This window comes from Eulemur rufifrons, chromosome 16 (genome assembly GCF_041146395.1).
Source record: "Eulemur rufifrons isolate Redbay chromosome 16, OSU_ERuf_1, whole genome shotgun sequence".
Lineage (NCBI taxonomy): Eukaryota > Metazoa > Chordata > Mammalia > Primates > Lemuridae > Eulemur > Eulemur rufifrons.
In genome coordinates this window covers 83,780,417-83,803,549 of record NC_090998.1, presented here as the reverse complement: position 1 = coordinate 83,803,549, position 23,133 = coordinate 83,780,417, and the positions used below count along the sequence as shown (strand labels likewise).

The following is a 23,133-nucleotide window of genomic DNA, read 5'->3' as shown; positions in this document are numbered from 1 at the left end:
TTTGAAAGCACTAAATTTGTGGTAATGTGTTATGGCAGCAATAGAATGATATTCCTGTTTTTTCACAGGGAATTCAGATCTTCATGAACTGGCCTCCAGCCCACCTTTGTCTGTTACTATTTTTCTCCATTTACTCCATGTCCCAGCTACAAATGACATCGCACCATCCATCGACCCCACTGCCCTGTGTTCTCACCTGTGCTTTTGTTCACAGAAACTTAGTTTGAGCCTTTCCCTTACTCTGCCTGGAAACAGCCTCCTCATTGTCACAGCTCTGGCAATGCCGAGTTTCAGAAGGCAAGTTACTTAACATGTGTAGGTGTCCATTCATCTGTAAAATATAAAAATCATACTTTATTCAACAAGTATTTTTTGAATACCTACTGTGTGCCAAGAGCTTTCTTATAAAAATATTCTCACTCCACCTTCCTTTCTCGTAAGGTGTCTATGAGAGTAGATTTATTTTTTCTTTGATGATAATTGGGGGACACTGGTTGAGAAAGAGAGACACATAAAAATGAAAGGGATCAGGGAGATAATTGACTCAATTAATTACAGCTCTTTCATTTTAAAGATGAAGAGAATTAAAGTGGAGAGAAAATGAGAGGTTTGCCTAAGGCCATACACTGGGTCAATGTCAAATTCAAGATTTAGACCCAGCCAAGATTTGACTTCAAAGCCAATCCCTTTTCCACTATTTATTCATTCCTCTATGTAAATATTTTAAAAGTTATAAACAAACAGGAAAACTCAGATAGTCCAGTAGTTTCAGGTATCATTGAGATCAGTGTTGCAAACCTCTCACACCTGGTTTTAACAAGAGTAGCAAAATACCAAGCACCTTGTTTATGCCCATACCAGTCTATCCCTAAACCTACCAGTGTTTAATGGTGTCTAGAGGTCATATCCTACAAATGTATAACATGTCTATTTTCCCTCCTAAGACAGAGTCTTGACAATCAAGATTACATGCAGCTGTCCTCATTTTCCAAAGCAATATATTATGACATTTTTTTTCTGTTAAAAATAAGGGAAAGAAACTCTTGAAAATGCCCCTGCTAACAATAAATAGGCAAAAAAATAATGCAGATGACATAGTGGGCTCAAGCTTTCAACAAGGTGGAAAAGAAGCTAAAATAGTAGAGAATGTTTAGAACTGTGCTGAAACATGAACGTTCGTTCATAAAGCGAAGAGAAATGTTCAGGGGTGTGTGACATGGCAGTAGTGGGATGCCATCGGCGCTGTTCCTCAGTGAAGCTGATGAGCCAAAAGGATAGGAATGCTTTCTCTTCCATTTACCAACCTCCCAACCAGCAGAACACGCTTGCAAGCTGTTGAGAATTGTTTTCATTGTCATCGAAGCTGGAAAGGCTGAGCTTTTTATTTTTATTCTTTATTTTAAAAAAATTGTTTTACCTTTAAGAGAGGTGGGGATTTCCTTGAGGAGGTCTTTGAGAGGTCTGGTTGCAACAGTGAGTTGGATGGAAAACAGGGAATAGAATGCATTCTGTCCAGTCAATCGTACCACTAAGGAGCCTTTGAGACCATCTGGTTGCCCAGTGTTTGTGTGCATTTTGGAGTGAGTGAATAGGAAGAATTTTTATCTGATCAGCAGGTTGGGGGACAGAGAGTGGTCATCCTATCTTGTCCTCGGTCCTATCGTCACTGGGGCCTGTTTGGATAACTTCCCTCTTAGAATATTATACTATCTGATGTCACATCATTGCAAAGCAATAGTAATTGAGACAACTTAAAACAGACTCAAGAATAGACAAATAGGCCGGGCGCGGTGGCTCACGCCTGTAATCCTAGCACTCTGGGAGGCCGAGGTGGGCGGATCGTTTGAGCTCAGGAGTTCGAGACCAGCCTGAGCAAGAGCGAGACCCCATCTCCACTAAAAATAGAAAGAAATTATATGGACAGCTAAAAATATATATAGAAAAAATTAGCCAGGCATGGTGGTGCATGCCTGTAGTCCCAGCTACTCGGGAGGCTGAGACAGGAGGATCGCTTGAGTTCAGGAGTTTGAGGTTGCTGTGAGCTAGGCTGACGCCACGGCACTCACTCTAGCCTGGGCAACAGAGTGAGACTCTGTCTCAAAAAAAAAAAAAAAAAAAAAAAAAAAGAATAGACAAATAGATCAATAGAGTAGACTAGAGAATTTAGAGATAGACTGCCACCTGTGAAGTGATTTGATGTTTGGCAAAGGCACCAATGCAATTCTACTGAGAAAGAATGGTCATTTTAATAAATTGTGCCAAAGTATTATTGAATAACCACATGAAAAAACTGAACCTTGAGTTATACCTCACATCATATATAAAAAGTTAATTCTAAATGGATTACAGGCCTAAATGTGAAGTATAAAACACAATAAAGCTTCTAGCAGGAAACATTGAGAGTACCTACATAATCTTGGGAATTATTTCTTAAGCTAAAGCCAATAAAAACACTAACTGTAAAAAAATTATTAAACTGTATTTCATATATACATATGTATGTATTCTTCATTTAAAAAATTAGGAAATTTCAAAGACCAGCCACAAAATGGAAGAAGACATCTGCAAATGAATATATCCAACAAAGAACTTATGTATAAAATATGTTTTAACATACCTCTTGCAAATTAAGATAAATGCAAACAAACATACAAATATGAACAAAAGACTTGAACTGGTACTTCACTGAAGAGATTATCTACATTAGCACATAAAAAGGTGCTGAGTATCATTAATCATTAGAGAAATACAATCTAAAAGCACAGTGTGCTACCACTACACACTCACCAGAATGACTAAAATTAAAACCATTGGCAAACACCAAGTATTGAAGAGGACATGGAGCAACTATAATTCTTATATTGCTAATAGGCATATAAATGGAAAAATCACCTTGGAAAATTCTTTGTTGGTATCTTCTAAAGCTAAACGTATGCCCACCATATGACCCAGCAATTCCACTCCTAGATATGTACCCAAGGAAAATAAAAGTATATGTCCACTAAAAAAGCTGTACAAGAATGTGCATATGAATGTCTTTCTTAATATCCAGGGATTAGAAATAGCCCAAGTGTCCATCATTGGCAAAATGGTTAAATATATTATTATATATTCCAACAATGAAACACTACACAGAAATAAAAATAATAATGCTGCTAACCACAACAGCATGGATGAGTCTCACAGGTGTAATGATGAGTGAAAGGGATCATGATTCCATTTATATTGAGTTCAAGAACAAGCAAAACTAATCTATCGAAATAGAAGACATTAAAGTGGCAGCATCGTGAGATCAGCTGGAATGAGGATAAGCAAGCATTCAGGGGTTCTGGAAATCTTCTGTATCTTGATCTGAGTATTGATTACACAAGTCTAAATAAATTAAAATTCATCAAGCTATAAATTTAAACTTTGTACACTTTACCATGTTTACTTTATCTATATCTCTTTTTAAACGCATTGTTCTAGGGTTTACAATATATGCCTTAAATTTGTCAACATCTACTTTCAAATAATATTATTCTATTTCATATTAATATATAGTATAAGAACTTTTCTATTCAAATCCTTTTTGTCCTTGTTATACATTTAAATTCTACCTAGGTTATAAACGCCAAAAATACAGTGCTATGTTTTGCTCTAAGCAATTATCTCTTACAGAGATTTTAAAATTAAAATAAATATTTTATATTTACCCACATATTTACCATATCCAGAACTCTTCATTTTGTGTTGATACAAATTTCCATCTGGTATCATTGTCCTTCTGCCTGAAGAGCTGCCTTTAACATTTTTTAGACTTGCAATAAATTTTTTCAACTTTTGTTTACCTGAAAAAAGTCTTTATTGTGCCTTCACTTTTAAAAGGAAATTGTGGCCGGGCGTGGTGGCTCACACCTGTAATCCTAGCACTCTGGGAGGCCGAGGCGGATGGATCGCTCGAGGTCAGGAGTTTGAGACCAGCCTGAGCAAGAGTGAGACCCCATCTCTACTAAAAATAGAAAGAAATTATCTGGCCAACTAAAATATATATATAGAAAAAATTAGCTGGGCATGGTGGCGCATGCCTGTAGTCCCAGCTACTCAGGAGGCTGAGGCAGTAGGATCGCTTAAATCCAGGAGTTTGAGGTTGCTGTGTGCTAGGCTGACACCATGGCACTCACTCTAGCCTGGGCAACAAAGTGAGACTCTGTCTCAAAAAAAAAAAAAAAAAAAAAAGGAAATTTTATTGGGCTTAATGTTCTAGGTTGGCAGTTGTGTTTTTTGTTTTTTTTTGTGAGTTGTTTAAAGAAATTGTTCCATTTTCTTCTAGTTTGCTATTTTCAGACAAAAAGTTGGTTGTCATTCTTTGTTTCTTTTTATATAAAGTGTATATTTTTTCCCTCTGTCAACTTTGAAGATTTTCTCTTCATTACTGTTTTTAGTAAGTTGATTATATTATGCCTTGATGTTATTTTCTTTGTTTCTTCTGCTTAGGATTCACTGAACTTCTTGGGTCTGTGGGTTTATTATTTTCATCAAATTTGGAAACATTTTGGCCATTTTTCTTCAAATATTTTTATGTTCCTCCCTCTGCTCCTACCGGGACCTTAATTATCCGTCTATTAGACTGATATTATCCCATAGCTCACTGAGGCTCTGGGTTTGTTTGTTTTGTTTTGTTTTGTTAGTATTTTTGCCTCTGTGCTTCATTTGGATTGTTTTATTGCTTTCTCTTTGAGCTCACTAGCATTTTCTTCTGCAATTTCTAATCTGTTGTTAATCCCATCAGTGCATTTGCTATTTTATATATTATACTTTTTACCTCTAGAAGTTCCATTTTTCCATTATGTGTGTTTTCCATTTCTTTCCTTCTTGTGTTAATGTTTTCCTCCTCATTCTTGGGAATATAGAACATAGTTATAATAGTTGTTTTAACTTCCATTTCTGCTCTTTCATCAGCTTTCTCATTTTTGGATCTGTTTCTATTGATTGATTCTTCCTTATTATGGGTTATATTTTCCTGCATCATTATATGCCTGGTAATTTATGATTGAATGTCATAACTTTTACATTGTGAATTCTTTGTATTGGGTGCTGCATTTTGTTATATTCCTCTCAATAGTGGTGTACTTTGTTATGGGATACAGTTAAGTTACCTGGAATAAGCTTTATCCATTCCAAGCTTGCTTTTAAGCTTTTCTTGGGACAATTCTAGATAGAGCAATTAATTAATCCAGTTTGCCTACAACTAAGGAGGTTCCCAAGACATAGGGCTTTCAGTTTAAAAGTAAGATGGAAGAGTTTCTGATAAGTGGAACTTTTAGTTTTATTTATTTATTTTATTTTTTTATTTTTTTCATTTTTTTTTATTTCATCTTATTGTTATGGGGGATACAGAATTGCAGGTTACATACGTTGCCCAGGTACCGCCTTTCCCCCCAAATCAGAGCTCCAGGTGTGTCTGTTCCCCAGGTAGTGCGCGTTGCACCCATCTGGGAAAGACCAAAGCAAATTAGGACAAGTTGGTCATCCTAGATCCAGAGCATGCTTTAGTCCAGGGATAATTTAGTCCCACTACTAAATTTTGAGTACCCTACTCGTATTATAAGGTCTTTACACTCCAGCTGGTAAGAACATGAACTATCCCCAGCCTTGCGTGGGTTTTGGAGATGATCAAGCCTACTCTTTTCTGATGGTTCTTTCCCTGGCCTTGAGTAGTTTCCTTTAGTGAATGTTCAGATTAGTACTCATCCAAAGACTTACAGGTCTCCCTGGGTTTTTTGTTTGTTTGTTTGTTTGTTTGTTTGTTTTGTTGTTGTTGCTGCTGTTTTTTCTGTGCAGCTCCTTCTTTTCCTGTACTCTATTCTGCAAATTTTAGCCACTATGGCTCCCTGAACCTCAATCTCTGTATCCTCAACTCAGTGAAACTGATGAGCTCTGTTTGCATTCTTCCACACTGCTCTGCGGCTTGAAAACTGCCTCCAGGCAGTAAGCTAGGGTGATCATAGGGATAATTTTGTTTGCTTCCTTTTTGCAGGAATTACAGTCCTGAAATGCCTGTTGCCTAATGTCTGAAAACTGATACTTAATATAGTTTGTCTGGTTTTCTTGTTTTTGGGGATGAGAGTGTAAATATCGTTTCTAGTACTTCCTTATGACCATAAGCTGAAGTCCGTATTCTGTATTTTATACCTCAATATTTTTTAAATATATATGTTATTAATAACTTTAAAAGGTTGTTCTTTTCCTGGTTACACCATTTTTGCTGTTTTCAGTTTACTCTTACTAAGACAATGAAATATTTGAAAATAATAATAGCAATTATTTGCCGAGGTCCCCCTCTTATGTCTCAGCCCCATGCTATAAGTTTCATATACATTATCTTGAATCTTCACAAAAACTTTTAAAGGTAGATAGTGTTGATACCATCATCTCCATTTTAGAGGTGTTAAAACTGGGATTCAAAGCCTTTGGTAACTGGACTAAACCCAACATATTGAACAGCTTACATTTGAATGTGGTCTCTCTGAGTACTCATTTATGCATGCCTCAATGCCTAATGTGTGGTGTTTAAAAAGATATCACATCAAAAATAGTTGGGACCAAAATAATTTTGTGGTCAAAAGGTTAACTCATGCATACAATGTAAGTAATTCTGATAATAGTGTTTTATGATATAGGTGAATAGCTAATTTATTACTTAGCGAGAGAGAGAGAGAGAGAGAGAGAGAATGTGTGTGCATATTTATATGTGCTTGTGATGTGCTTGGTGAAGTGAATAAAGGAGCCTTACCTGACCACATTGACCTTCTTTGACCCCGGATGGCTTTGCATTTAATACTAAAATTACATTCAATTCCCAGAGTTATTACATTAATTTCCTGGGCTGCCATAACAAATTGCTATAAACTTAGTGGCTTAAAAGAACACTTTATTCTCTCACAGTTCTGGGGACCAGATATCTTAAATCAAGGTTTTAGCCGGGCTGTACCCCCTTGGGAGGCTCTAGGGAGAAATGCTTCCTTGACTCCTTTAGCTTCTAGAGACTCCCGGCACTTTCCTATGTTAGTGACTTTCTTGGCTCATGGCTTCATAATTCCAATCTCTGCCGCCATCTTCACGTGGCCTTCTTTTCTGTCTTTCTGTTTCCCTTTCTCCTCCTTCTAAGGAATTGTTGTTACATTTAGGGGTCACTCTAGCCCAGGATAATCTCATCTCAACATCCTTAACTTAATTATATCTGAAAAGACCCTGTTTTACATTTACAGATATCCGGGGTTAAGACTTGGACGTGTCTTTTTGGGATATAATTCGATCCACTACAGTTTCTATGGGAGCTCTAGATTCTTGCAAAACAGCTGCTCTTGAGTATTCTACCAGGAGGGCCATCAAGCTATCTTGAAATGGTTTGGATACCTCTGTGTTCATTTCCATGGTTGTTGAAGTGTTTAAAAAGTTAAATACAGAAGAGCACCCTTTTTCTTTGATATCCTAACTCTGTATGCTCGATCCAGCAGAGGCTTGCTCCCTGCAACCCAGGCATTTAACTCCTGTAAGTTTTTATAAACCATGATGAAGAAATAGCTCTAGACACCCAGATCCCAATAAGACGAACCTCTAACTTGTATATCCGAGGCTGGGTATGTCCTCTCTCCAGGTATCTCTCTGTTCCGACAGCAAGACAGCCCCTGGGGCTTTGCTGCCTTTGAGCTGCAGATTCTACCTTCCAAGATTCTGTTTCACTCCCTCTCTGCAAATATTTGGTGACCAGCTATCCTATTTTGCAACTTTCTTCCAAATTCTTTTTCTCTGCATACACAAGCCACAACTTTTCTTCTTAATTCTTCTTTGCGATCTTGCCAATTAAGTATCTTGAACATGATGGGACTGAATTTTTAAGGCATTAGACTTAATAACTAGGTCATTACCACTATTTACTAACCTGGACTCATTAACAGTGATCTTTTCTTTTCACTTTGCCACAGCATAATGAGGTTATTAATTAGAGCGAGAGACAAAAGTACTCTGGTACTTATGCTTTAATGCCATCTGGGGAGATGGCGAGGTCTTTGGTCATAATTCCCGTTAAATGACTCCAAGGGGATACATTTAAATCACCATGAAATGATATTTCCCTTCAATCTAGACTTATTTTTCTCTTTAAATGGGTTATTTTTAGGTCTCTAAACTTCCCAGTTGTAATCCACCGAATGCTGCTTTCAGCTGAATGGTGGAGGCGCCATGGCACCAGCCAGAAGCACAGGCCCTGGGGCCGCACTGCCTGGGTTTAATGCTGGTTCCGCTGTGTGACACTGTGCAAGTGATTTGACCTCTCACTGCCTCAGTTCTCTCATCTGGAGAAGTGTGGGGATTAAATGATTCACGCATGCAAAGTGCTTAGGCCAGTACCTGGCACACGTGCTTCGTATATGTGAGCGGCTATGTTTATTCATTAAATCCAAAGAAATCACTTTTGGCATCCAAGTTTGGTGCTGTGCACTTAAGATGATGGTGTTACAGGGTGACTTGTCACCCCCCCCCCCCAAAATTCATATTCAGAGTGTCTCAGAATGTGGAGAGATAATGAAGTTAAAGTGAGGTTGTTAAAGTGAGCATGTCCTATGTGGCTGCTGTCCTTATAAGAAGGTGAACTTTGGGTGCCGAGATATGCGTAGAAGGAAGACAATGAGAAGAGACACAGGGAGCACATGACCATCTACCAGCCAAGGAGAGTGGTCTGTAACAGAGCCTTCCCTCACAAACCTCAGAGGGAACCAGTCCTACCAGTGCCTTGGTTTTGGACTTCTAGCCTCCAGGACTGCAGAGAATAAATTTCTGCTGTTTAAGCCAGCCAGGGGTGGCACCTTGTTCTAGCAGCCCTAGGAAACTAGTACAGATGGTGGTGACCAGGAATCCCTGTCTCCAGGGAGCATATAATCTGTAGGGGAGATGTATTCTATAGTAGTGGTCCCCAACCTTTTTGGCACCAGGGACTGGTTTCATGGAAGACAATTTTCCACAGACTGGGAGGAGGTGGTTTTGGTGTGATTCACACACATTACATTTATTGTGCAGTCAAACCTCTCTGCTAATGATAATCTGTATTTGCAGCTGCTCCCCAGCGCTAGCAGCTCCGCCTCAGATCATCAGGCATTCAATTCTCAAAAGGAGCCTGCAGCCTAGATCCCTCGCATGCATAGTTTACAGTAGGGTTCATGCTCCTATGGGAATCTAATGTCACTGCTGATCTGACAGGAGGCGGAGCTCAGGCAGTGATGTAAGCTATGGGGAACAGCTGTAAATACAGATGAAGCTTCTGTCTCTCTCTCTCCCTCTCTCCTTCAGTCTCTCTCTTTCTCTCCACCCTGGTTTTCTGTGCCTTTCCAGTGCAAACGGCAGGAAACACAGTCCCAAATAGCACCCAGGTTTGTGAAATAAAGACACAGCCACCTAGAGAGAAACTGCATAAACTGCTCAGCAATCTTGAATCCTCAGGGACGGGCATCTTATTCCTCCACCCTGGATCAGATGCCTGCCCCATCAATGGTGACCTAAAGGGCAGTATCTCAGTGCACAAACATGGTTCTGGATCTCCTACGGTAACTATATGGATGGAGCAAGGGGAGCAGCCATTGCAAACAAAAAAAAAGGATATTGGGCAGACAACCTGAATAGGGTTGTGTTACTAGAGATAAGTAATGGTACAACCATGATGCCTTACCACTGCAAAGCAGGAAGCTTTAACAATCTAGAGAAAATGTTATATTGAACAGCATTTGGCATCTTATAGTTATGGAGTTAGAGTTGCTTCTTCCTCCTTGAACCTCCTTGATGAGGCAGAAATTGGTAGGGGACATGTGGGTTTCTATCCAATTTTGCCTTTTATTAGTCGTGTTGTCTTGGACATGTCACCAGGTCTCTCAGCACCTCAGCCTCCTCATCTTTCAAAAAGGGAGATAAAAATAATATTACCAACTTCCTAAGTTTGGGGGGAGTTCTAAGTGTGTATCTGGCACGTGCAAGTTCCAATGAACGTCAGCGGTTGTTAGCACCATCGGTATTCGATGAACCCTTTTCCGTTTTGTTTCCTCAGGCCGAGTTCTCAGAGCTGAACCTTGCCGCCTACGTGACCGGGGGCTGTATGGTGGACATGCAGGTCGTGAGGAATGGGACCAAGGTTGTGAGGTAAGCAGGGCCGAGATGCAGGTGTGCATGGGAAGCCTCACATGGCCCACCCCTCTGTCCACCGCCTGTGACTCAACTCCTGCGCCGTCTGCTTCCATGTACGTAGTGTCTGCTTCCCGGGAGTTCCAGGTGTCGTTGCCATAGTAATGACTAATGGCACAAATAATATGGAACAGCAACTGTGATGCCCTGGGATGAGCCCTGGGCTTGGAGAGGAAAGACTTGGGTGCCATTTCTGGCTTTGTGGCTCTATTCTGGCATATTATTTAGTCTCTGTGTTTCTCATCTGCAGCATGGTGGTAGCAACACTGCAGTCAGAGGCTGCTAACATTTACAGATACTCAGGGATGCGAGGGCACCCTGTTAACTCTAACGTGCTACAATGAGCAAAACCCTGCTCCAGCAATATGCAGACTAAATGTTCATAGAATCCCCTCCAAGTATTAATACATCAGACCTAAAAGTACTGGATATAATATTTTTTAAAAATCTGTCTATAAGGTATGTTTGCTGGACTGGGGAGCAAGTGAGGGGATTCTCCAGATGCCAGAAGTGGTAACAACGTACAAACCCACATGAGAGATAAGTATTTGTATCACTACATTTCTATCTAGCTAAGTACGTAGAGAATGGTGCACAGAAGGCTTGTGACGGTTTCAGAGAGGGAAGAGATAGGATTCAGATTTTGGGGAAGCAGGGAAAATGGGAAAAACATTGAGAAAAATGTGGCGTTTGGTCCGAGCCTTGTCCAATGGCAGAATGTGCGCACTCTCGGACTGGAGACACAGAATGCAAAATGCTAAGAGCAGGAAACAGCCTCTACAAATGAAGACAGTTATGATAATTCAACGAATTCAGCCATAATTTACTGAGTGCCTGGCCAAGGAACACGTTACGTGGCTTCCGATTTCCAGCCACGGTGGGCTCATCCTTTGGACCAACGTTTCCAATGAAAACTACTTAAAAACTGACTTTAAATAATTATAATCATCAAAAGCCTTCAAAGAGTTGACATGACAGTAAAGAATTACCAGCAAGAGAGGGATGGGAAGTGGAACCCAGAGAGAGAAATGGGCACAGAAGCCACCTGTACCCTGAGCGTACTTGCTGGGTCAGCCAAATTTGAACAGCCTCTGTTAATGAAGCAGGTTTGACAGCCTCGTGGGGACAAGGGCAACAGAGGTCAACACCAGGCCACTCAGAATAGGGAGGGTAATGATGAACCCTCCCTATAATCTGAGCCCGCAAAGGACTATACCCTTAAGTACATGAATTAAAAGTAGATGAGCTCTCATGAGTAATTGCCCCTTGAATTGCAGTTTGAATGATCTTGGCCTTTGAGGGAACCTCAGGCATTGAACTTGGTTTATGGTGTTGCCACATAGGCCAGAAATAAAAGCAAATCCTCTGTAGAGGAAGGCACTTTCTTCCCTGGCTTCAAATGATTCTTTGAATAATTTTTTGTATAATAGCTAACACATAGTCAAAGATAACCAGGCATAAACATTATGAATTAGAAGAAACAGGAACGATAGACAATAAAAACAGAACCTCAGAGATATCAGATATTGGAATTATTAGACAGATTATTTTTTTAAAAAACTATACATATCAGGTTAAAAATTCAGGTTTGAATATATCTGCAGGGAACAGGAAACTACAAAAAGTGACATAACCATTAAAAAAAAACTTCTAGAAATGAAAACTACAATAACCAAAATTATTGGATGTGTTGTGTTTAATAGCACATTAGATACATTTGAAAAAGTGTTAATGAAGTTAAAGGTAGAGCTGAAGAAAGTATCCCAAATGAAGCACAGGGAGAAAAGGATTAGAAGAGATGGTTAGGTCCTGGGAGTAGGTCTAACATCTATTTCATCAGAGTCTTTAAAAGAGAGAGAAAAGAGATTATAGCAGAGACAGTATTTAAATAAATGATTCTTTCAGAAAGATACCAAACCATCAAAAACAGAAGTACAACAACTTTCAAGTAGAATTATAAAAATAATTCTACACCAAGACACAATAGTGTAACTTTAGAAAGATGAAGAAATTATATGTATATTTTGCCTAAGTAAATGGTTGAAAGTTTAAAAAATTAGGGAAAAAAAGGAGATTATAGACAGTCCCTGATTTACAATTTTTAGATTTTTGACTTAGATTTTTTTGACTTTACAGTGATTCAAAAGCAAGACACATTCAGTAGAATATCAATAAATTACATTATTATGAGATATTCAACACTTTATTATAAAATAGGTTTTGTGTTAGATGATTTTGCCCAACTGTGGGCTAATGTGAGTGTTCTGATCACATTTAAGGTAGGCTAGGCTAAGGCATGATGTTCAGTAGTTTAGGTGATTAAATACATTTTCGACTTACAATATTTTCAACCTACAGTAGGTTTATAGGGACACAGCCCTATCCTAAGTCAAGGAGCATTTGTACTTTATTGAGGTACCAGACTGACAGCTTCCTCAGAGCAGTGGTAGAAGAACATCTTCTGGGTGTTGAAAGAAATTATTGCCAAGCTATAATTCTATTCTCAGGCAAACATCTTTTTAAAATGATGGCAAAATAAAAACATTACCAATGAGAAGACCCTAACGTAGGGAAATTGTAAAGTATATATACTTTAGGCAAAAAGAAAATGATCCCATATTAACATAGAGCTGCAAGAAGATATGAAGAGCCAAGAAGGTGGTAAATGTTAATAAATATCTTTCAAAGACAATAAAATAATGTCCTATGGATTTAAAAAATGTGAAGGATTAAAATACATGGCATTAAGTTAGTAGGGACTGGGGGTAAATGGAATGAAGGTGTTCTAAGGTTCTTGTACTGTCAGGGAAGAAAGTAAATGTGTTGATTAAAAACAGGCTTTGAAAAGTTAAAGATGCATGAGATAACTTTTGTGCTAATTATTTGAAAAAGAGAAACAATGTAGTACTTCAAAAACCATAAGAGAGGGAAGAAAAGAAATAATAAAAGTAAGCAAGAAAGGAGAGGAAACCCCAACACAGAACAGGTGTTATAAATAACACAAAGTAAGATGGTCGATTTAAACCCAAATATATCGTCAGGGCTGATGCCATTCTGAATTGCTTTTACAGCCATACTGGTTATTCAAATATTGAAATGTTCCTATACACGTTGGTAAATAGCCACTGCCTTGAGCCCACTGAGTGCCTTCAGCCACCCTCCTCCCACTAATAGGCATGGCCATGGGGCTGCTTGTGTCCCCCAGTCCACCACACTCCTGTGCCCTGGCCCATATCCTTGTTCCTCCTCTGGCCAGAAGATGCCCAGACATTGCAGGGGCGAACCTCAGAAGCAGTGGTGGAACCCCAGAGAGCAAATGCCTGGTTCCTCCTGTCCCTTGAAAGTTGTAAATGCGTGTGCATCCCCTGGAGTCGCCCTCTCATGGTCATTTATGAGAACTGCAATCTCTACAAAGTACCCTAAGAGTTAAATGTTAAATGTTTCTATCACTAATGTATATCAGTAATTACATTAAATGTAAATGGACTAAATGCTCTTGGTTAAAAGCAAGGTTTTCAGAGTGAATTTTGTTAAATCCAACTATATTCCATTCAAGATATTCATCTAAAACATAAGAATACAGAAAATTTGAAAGCTAAAGAATAGGAAAAATTATATACCATGTAACTACTGGGCAAAAGAAAGCTAATTGATACAGCTGCATTCATATCAAGGGGAAAAATAGACTTCCAGGTGAAAAGCATTACTAGGTAAAAGGAAGTAATTTATTATGATAAAGAATTCATTTATCGAAGAGAAATAATTTTAGATTTATAAGCACTATATAAAAATACCTGAAGATAGAGTTCAAAAATTGACAAAGCTACAAGGAGAAATAAAGAAGTTTGCCATTATTGGAGATTTTGAGAGCAATTCTAGGCATATGCATTCATGTACTTCTCACTGCAACCTCATTTTGCACACAAGAACTATAAAAAACCTAATATGTTATTATTTAAGAATCTGTATGTGCTATTATTTGGTATTATGTATGCTTATGTCTCACTTCCTTATTTGGGTTAGGGACTGGATCTGCTTCTTATGTAACATGTAGAAACAAAAATATCTATCCCATTAGTCCTCAAATTTGGCTGCAGATTAGAATCACCTGGGAATTGTTTTAAACTCCTGTTTCCCAGGCATTACCCCAGACCAGTTACACTGGAAGCTCCGAGGGTATCAGTATTTTTCCCAAGGTAAGAAACATCTCCAGATTGTTCTCACGGTGGCCCTGCACTGGGGCTGGGTCAGCTGAAAAGCTGAGGATACTACTGCATATGCTGCCTGAACACAAGAATCACTTTGCAAAAACACACAGCCCCAAGTCTTCCTGAATTTACAAAATCATTTTCAAAAATAAATTTATAGAAATGTTCCAGGTGTTCCTTAATCAGCTAGTCTCCCAGTATTTAGGAATGGCAGACTTAGAAGGCAGTTGTTATGGGTTGAATTGTGTCCCTTCCGAAAAAAAGATAAAGTCCCAACCCCTAGTATCTCAGAATGTGACCTTATTTGGAAGTAGGGTTGTTTCAGATGTAATAATTAAGGCGAGGTCATACAGGAGTAGTGGGGGCTCTTAATCCAGTATGACTGGTGTCCTTATAAAAAGAGGGACATTTGGACATGGAGACACAGGGAAAGTGCCGTGTGATGATGGAGGTAGAGATTGGGGTGATACGGTTACGGCCAAGTGTTACTGGCAATTGCTGGAAGCCAGGAGACACATTCTCTCCCAGAACCCTCAGAAGGAACCAACTCCGCTGACACCTTGACTTTGAACTTGCAGCCTCTAGACCTGTGTCAGAACAGATTTCTGTTTTCAGCAAGCAAGTATGTGGTGCTTTGTTACAGCAGCAGCAGCGCTAGAAGGCAAACACCGCAGTGCTGTTCAGATGTTAATGTGTGCACAAATCTCTTCGAGATCTTGTTAGAAAGCAGATTCTCATCCACTAGGTTTTCCAGTAGGGCCTGAGATTCTGAATTTCCTATGAGCTCCTAAGTGACACCAATACTGCCAGTCCTGCAATTTGAGCAGCATTAAGGACAGGAACGAGCTTCCAGACGCTGCCAGTGCTGCCGGTGGACGAGCACATTTTAGGCAGCCAGGGCTGTGCAGACAGTGCTGCTGCAGCCAAAGCCCTGGGTTCAGGGGCCCCTGTGGCTGGGATGGATTCTGTCCCTTGCCCAGGATGGCACTCACAGCCTCCACCAGGCAGCTCACTTTAGCAAGCTTGTTACGGGCAGCCGGACCCACAAGATGTGCACACATACCAGGAAGCCCCCAGCCCGACTCACGGTGTGTCCCACAGGAGGAGAAGCAGAATAATGTTCTTCAGGCATCTAGGGCTGTCGGAAGCCCCAGCTGGATGATGGTCCTTCAGGTAGGAATGTTGAGCAGTGCTCTTGACTGGCAGCAAGTTCTTTCAAAGACACTGAGGTGTTGCACTGAAAATGCCCATAGGCGCCTCCCAGTATGCACTGCAGGCGAGGCCTGGATCTCCTGAGGTCTTGCACAGGAGACGTGCCTTCAGGGAAAGGGAAGTGATGGTTAATTTTGTGTGTCAGCTTGACCGGATTAAGGAATACCCAGATGTCTGGTAAAACATTGTCTCTGAGTGTGTCTGTGAGACTATTCCCGGAAGAGATAAGCATTTCAATTAGTAGAGCGCAAAAGAGCAAAAGATGTACCCTCACCATGGGGGCAGGCATCGCCCAGTCCACTGAGCGCCCAGATAGAACAAGAAGGCAGAGGATGAGCTAAATCAATCAATCTCTCTCTCTCTCTCTGTCTCTCTCTCGAGCTGGGACATCCATCTTCTCCTGCCCTTGGACATCAGAGCTCCTGGTTCTCAGGCCCTGAGACTCTAAGACTTACACTAACCCCCGTCCCCCACCACCACCCAGTTCTCAGGCCTTTGACCATGCGGGAAATTACAGTGCTGACTCCCCTGGCTCTCAAGCCTTCTAACTCAGACTGAATCACACCACCAGCTTTCCTCGCAGAGAGTGTGTTGTGGGACTTCTCAGCCCCCGTTGATTGTGTGAGCCAATCTCCATGTATATCAATCTCTCTCTCTCTATATATATATGTATATATATACACACACACACATATATATACATACACATATTTTATATATATATATATATATATGTGTGTGTGTATGTATATATAAAATATGTGACCAGGAGGGGTATAGAGCAGACCACTGCCAGTTTTCCCCAGCATCCTCCATTCCTTCTGCTTTGGGGAACAGCAGCTAGATTTCCACAGGGGTGACCCCCTCCCCAACTTGTAGTCTGTGTGCTGTGTGCAGCTGGTGGCACATGACTGGCCCTAGTCAACTGACGGGAATCCATCCTGAGACTTTAGCTGGACCTGTCGGATGAGAGGCACACGTGTCCTGCCGGGGCGGCTGAGCTGGTGGGATGTACGTCCGGAGCTGCCGGGGGCCCTCTCTCTCCTGGAGAGAATGATCTGCCCAGAGTGAAGCCAAGGTAAAGGGAAGCACAGCCAAGAGAGAGAGACAATGACCTGATGATGTTATTCAAGGCTCTGGATCCAGACTCATCCCCAAACTGGAGCCAACAAAAAAATCCCTTTTTATTTAAGCCAACTCGAGTTGCACATACAAAATTCATGAATTGTTATTTATTTAACAAACACTTTTATAGCATTTCCTACGTGCCAGGCACCGTTCCAAGCACTTAGCTTGTATTAACTCATTTCTTCCTTTCAACAGCCCTATAAGGTGTGCACTATTATAATCCCTGTTTTACAGATAAGAAGGCTGAGACACAACAGGCTGGGTAACGTAATCCAGGTCTCCAGCCGGTGAGTGGCGAAGCTGGGATCCCAGCCCAGGCAGGCTGGCTCCAGGGCCCGTGTGTGGCACCGCCGCACTGCCTGCCTCTCTAGCAAGGGCAGAGCCCGCAGAGGCACTAAGTTCCCACTGTGAGAATACGATTGACCAAGCACTCGAAAGAAAACTATGGAGAGGATCCACGCATCTGACTTTTAGATGGGGAATAAGGCAAAGCTGATCACCACGGTTGACGGCTCCTTGTGCACAAGGCTTGTGTTAATTGCTTTACATACGTGGTCTTATCTAACCCTTACAATCCCATGAGATGGTCTAACAGTGCAGAGAGGCAGTGTAGCCTGGTGGTTAAGAGCACAGCCCCTGGAGCAGACTGGCTGGGTGGGCCTCCCAGATCTGCGCGGTGACAGCAGCTGTGCGACCCTGGGGATAACGTCTGTGGGATACTGCTACTTCTACCGCTGCTGCTGCTACTAATAAAACCTCCTGCTAGGGTTGTAGAGAGGATTAGACGAGTTGGTACATGTGAAGTTCTACAAACAGTGCTTGGCCCAGGATAATCACTAAATGAAGCAGTGAATAATTCCTATGACAGCCCCATTTCACAGAGGAAGAAACTGAGTCACAACAACTGAGTCACAACTGGGACAATTAAATCACTTGCCCCAAATCACACTTATAGAAAGTCACAGCACTTGGATTGGAACCCAGGTCTCTGATTCTACGGCAGGTGAATTTCCAAGTGTCTTTGGCTCCTTGCATTTCCCTCTGTCCGCTCCACACCATCTGGTCCTGCTGAGCCCACACCGGGCTGGCACGGGCAGACGCTGAGGCTCTGTACGGAACGCAGCAGGAGGTAGAGATTTCTCCAGGGTGCCGAGTGAGGCTAAAGCTCACCCAGGGTGCAGGATGGTTCTGTTGCTCTCCTTTAGAAATCTGCTCAGACATAAGATCTACCTCTCTGAGCCTCAGTTTCTTAATCTATCAAAGGTAATATTATTTTACGTGGTTTTGTAAGGATTCCATGAGCTGTTGTATGTGAAAAGTTTGTTCATCCATTCACAGATTTTTCTTAAGGCCCTACTGTGTTCCAGGCGCCATTTCAGACATTGAGAATTGTATCAGACAGGGGCCAGGCAAAAGGCAGAATTCGCCCCCAAATGGTTTAAATAAAGAGATTTTAATGAAGGAGCCACTTACAGGGGAGTGTGTGTGGCTAAGGGAACAGGAGGCGCCCAGAATCCAGCAACAGCAGGAGGCCATTGTCACCCCCAGGGGTGAAGGCACAAAAGGGGGAAACAGACAGACTAGACTCGATCTAATCGGGTGCATCCGGACTAGGGCAGGACAGCTGCCCTGCCGCCCTGCAAAGACATGGCACCGGAGCAGGGTGGGTGCTGGGAAGAAACAGCAGCCCCGCCTCTCCCCTGCTTTCCAGTCTCCCGCTGGGGCCGCACTCTGGCCGAAGTCAAGCAGAGGCCGGTGGGTGAGAGAGCCAGATGATGCTATCCACATGAAGCAGCCTGCTGGGCTCAGAGCAGGGCAAAGGAGAGTGGGAAAAGAACAGAGTGGGGTCAGGCGGGCACAAAAAGAAAGCAACGCTTAGGGAATCAGTGACTATAACAGACCAAGTGCCTGCTCACGAGGTCAGATTTGAAGAGTGCTTTGTAAATGGCAAAGGGATGAGCACCAGTTGGGTAAGCCATCGGTCCTGGCAGCTGTGACATTGACAGCCCTGTTTACTCTAGTTTCTGCCCAACTAGACTGGACTGCCAGCCAGCTCGAGGGGCTTAAGAGCAGGCTGGACTACCAGCCAGCTCGAGGGGCTTAAGAGCAACCCAGACATCCAGGTTCCCAGGAAAGTCGCAAACTGTTTTTCGAAAGCCGAACGGGGCCATCCCAGGGCATATTAAAATTCATGCTTTATGGGTGCCGTGGCCGTTTCGGGCCCAAATTCCAGCCTGGCTCCACAGCAGAATGAAAAATACAGGCAGCCATGTCCATACAGACAGATGGGATTTGAAATACAGGATCGGAGAAAACGAGGTTGAAAAACACCCGAGGAGGTAGACGTTAATGAGTCCCCGATCTAATTACGCAAGCCAGGCTCTCAGTTTCCAGTGTTAGGCAACACTAAATTACAGGCACCCGTTCAACCCGCGGCGGCTGATCACATGCACCGCTCATTACGAGGTCAGACCTCAGAGAGGGCTGGGAGAGGGAGCCGGAAAGCAGAAGTCACACTAGACCTGGAGGAAAGGCAGCAACTGCCCCCTCTCCGGTACCCACCTAAGGAGGATGTCTGGGGGAAGAGGGAAATGCATTGGCTTGTCCCGGAGGAGAGAATAATTTATAAACTCTTAGAGTTCCAGAGCCAGGAGAGCCCCTTAGAGTTTTCTGTGTGTCCCCATTTTACAGACGGGCAAACTATGGCCAGGGAGGAGAGTAGGGTGACTTTCGGAATCCTCCCAGCATGGTAGCTCCCAAGCCACAATCAGCCCTCAAGTTCTGAATCACTGCCCTGGGAACTTGCAAATATCCCATCAAAAACCATAATTTTTATAATAACATGTCTTTACTCTTTATTTCACACTAATTGCCCTGTGTCTTCTGGGCTTCCTGAACTTTGAATTTCAAATTCCAGATATTCATTCATTCAACAAGTATTTATGGGGCACATTCAGAATGCCAGGCAGACTCTAGCAAACCCCACATAGAGCACAGTTCCTGCTCCCACTTCTGGGCACCTGTGTGTGCTTGGAACAGGATTCCCTCTGACCCTCCTACATGTTCCCGTACCTAGTGAGCGTCTCCCTACTTTCCTTCCTTTCATTCGTTATGTGCCAGACACAGAGGATACAGTGGGGAACAAAACAGACAGCAGCGCCTGTGGAGCTGATAGTTTAAGTTGCAGAAAAGTCAATAAATAGGCAAACAGATGCGTGTTCTGGTGGCAGGTTGTGAGAAATGGTTGAAGCAAAAGCAGAGATCGTGGGCAGCTAGTATTGGAGGTGGGGTAAGCAGGGAAGGCCTCCTTGAGGAGGTGACTTGAGTGAAGGGTGAAATAATGTGGGAAGAGTGACCCTGTGGGTATGGGGGAGGAGCTTCCCTCTCTCCCCCGACTTTGGGTGGACATGCACACGGGTAAGGGCAGCTTGGGGGCCAGAGCAGGGAAGAAGAAAGGCAGAGACTTCCTTGGCTTGGCCCTTCCTTTACTCTCATCCTTCAAGGTTGCGCCTCCATGGCCTCTTCTCTGCGTCCCTTCCTGAAGTTGAATATGGTGCCTCTTCTCCCAAATCACAAAGCATCTAGGACTTGCCCAGGTGGGTGGTGTGGCTCCATGGCCCAGGGCCTGCCTGTGGAGGCAGAGCGGACCTCCTGGGCTGGCTCCCAGCTCTGTCTTCTCCAGGCTGCCAGGCCTTGGAAAAGTTGCTCCCCATTTCTGGCTCTTGGCTTCACCCAGAAAGTGGTGACAGGAGTCCTTACTTGGTAAGTGTGATCGTATGAGGCACATCGAGCAGTATCTGTGCACCGTCTTCGCACTTGCCAGCCCTTCTTCCCGGAACACTCCCACAGGTGTGACCGCGCTCACCCACTTCCCTCCTTTCAAATTTCTGATCACATGTCCCTTCCTAAGGGGACCTTGCCAGCCTGTACTGTTCCTACTCTTGAGCCCCAACTATGCATTTTTTCCATTCAAGCCTTTATCACTGCCTGAAATGATGGAAAGGTAGATTATACAGGTACACATATAATATTAAACAATATTATATATATACATAAGGTATACTGTTGTGTAATTTATTTTATTGTATTTTTTCTAGAACAGCAGATCCGTGTAGGCAGAAAGATTTTGTTCCCACTGTATTCCCGTATCACGTATCAGGTTCTCAGTAACTGTTTGCTCGGTGACTGAAGGAATGTCCCCTGTCTCCGACAGCTCTGCGTCCTTGTTCTTGCTGCTCTTCCTGGACCGTAACTGATTGGGAAGGGTAATTATTATTTACTTCTCCACATCTCCCCCTGGACTGAACCTTCCTTGAGGATCAAGTTAAGGACTGTTTTCCCCAACCGTAGCCCCAGCGCCTGGCACGATGCCTAAATCTCTGCTGAAGGCATTCATGACCGGCAGACTCTTCGCATGAATAAGAATCCCACAATTTTGCAAAGTGAAAAGCTCACGACTGAGAGGACTCAGGCCGTGGCTTGCACTAAGCAGAGACTTCCTGACGGCACACCGCCCACTGCCTCCTGTCCTCCAGGGGCAGGGTCTGCGAGGCCAGGCTCCTTGGGTCGGTCGGCCAGGGGCCCAGCAGCAAGCAGCTTTGGAGAGGGAAGGCCCAAATCTGATCCTTCGTGCAGGGCCTCTGCCGTTACCACTGCCCAGGAAAGCAGGATCCCCCGGGACCCGCAGAGGTGGGGCGTGGGAACGGGAAGAAAGCCGCACAAGAAAGAGGCAGTGTGCGCCTGTAAAGCAATGCCAGGCTCCGCTGCCTGTGCACCTCCAGCCAACAGACCGGTGGCAGATCTGCCAACTCCCCTGGGAGAGGGAGCAGCGGTCCCACAGAGAAAAGCAGTGTGGCTCCGGGTTCCCAGAAGCACAGAAACTGGGCATGGGAAAGACTGTGCCACCGCTGGCCGCACCTCTGCAGACCCTGCACACTTTCCCACGTGCTGGAGCCACGCCCCGGGATGGCTCCAGCTCCGGGTCCCACTCCGCTGTCCCCCGGGGACTCACTCCCGTCCTGGCACCGTCCACGGTTGGAGAAGTTGCCCCTATGGCCGCTTCAGCCTTTCAGCCTGGGCGTCCTGGCCTCTTCTCATTCAGAAGCCATCAGCTTTTGCTAAAAGCCCACTGGGTACCTGGTACTTCTCAGGGCAGGTAATTTCTTCCCCCTTTAAAGGAAGTGAAGAGACACTCTTCTGGGTGTCTCAGCTGACAGGTGGAGAGTGGGGCTCAAATTCTGATATGATTTCATATCACACCCTCCTTCCACCGAGGTGGCACAGCTTGATAACTGGAAGAAATGCCAGCATTGGGGTCTGGCAGTCCTATGTCCACTCCCCATTTGCTGCTTGCATGGCTTTGCACCAGTAACCTCAGCCCCCTGACTCCCAGGGCCCTTAACCGTAAAGTGGAAGTAATACCTCTTTTTGAAGACTAAATGAGGAAAAGTCTTTTCAGTTGCTAGTGCCTAAAGCATAGTGGATGCTCCCTAAATGTTCACTCTACCCCTGCCTCACCTTCACACCTGTGACCCTTCTGTACTGCCCAAGGTGGGGAGGGGACAGGGAGGGACAGACTGCCAAGGGCCCCTTCCCCACCCAGGCAACATGGTGTAGTGAGAAGAGCCCTAGAACAGGGACCGAGTGACCCATTTCGGTTTGCTAAACTGTAGCCTTTCCATCTGCATTTAAACGCGTCTGTCTGCTTCCTGAGGGCTTGTTGATGCACTAGTTCCGTGACTTTGAAACTCTTCTGTGAGGTGAATAATTTAGGAAGCCCCTGCCCTACTTATTAAAATGCAGATGCTCAGGCCCCATTACCAGAGAGTCTGGTTCCCGGGTGAGACCCAGGAGTCTGCATTTTTTCAAGTTCTACCTAAGTGATTCCAATACCAGGGGTTTAAGGACCCCACTTTAAAAACCATTGCACTGTGAAGAGGAGCAGCAGGTGGGCAACTAAAACACAGAATGATACATTGTATTATTTTCTTTTGTTCTGTGTGGTTTTAAAATAAATGTGGAAATTTTAACCACAGTAGTATACCAAGAAAAAAAAAATTTGAACTTGCCTAGAGAAGTTACGGGTTCAAAGTCTAGCTCCACCACCTACTGACTGTGGGCCTTTAGACCAGTGATCGTGTCCTTTCTGAGCCCGTTTCTGCATTTATAGGGTGGGGATGGCACTTACAGCCTCATAGGCCAGTTGATAGAATCAAAAGAGGTAACATACGTGAGTATGCTTGTTAAATTATAAAGTGGTGTATTGACGTTAGATTTTTATATTCAAATGAACAATTTTTTCTGGGACAGTTCTTCATTTTTCTAATAAATAATATTTCTATACCATTCAGCCTATTTTCTGGCATTTTGGAGCATA

The 23,133-nt window shown here is 43.1% G+C and overlaps 1 protein-coding gene across 2 annotated transcripts in view; it reads left to right on the top strand.

The window, feature by feature from the left end:
* The window catches only part of SYN3 (synapsin III), a 377,990-nt gene that overhangs the window by 43,272 nt on the left and 311,585 nt on the right, over positions 1-23,133 (top strand). For both annotated transcript variants that reach the window (XM_069490347.1, XM_069490346.1), the window contains exon 3: positions 10,076-10,167. In XM_069490347.1, the coding sequence (XP_069346448.1) occupies positions 10,076-10,167 (92 nt within the window). The remainder of the gene's footprint in view (positions 1-10,075; positions 10,168-23,133) is intronic.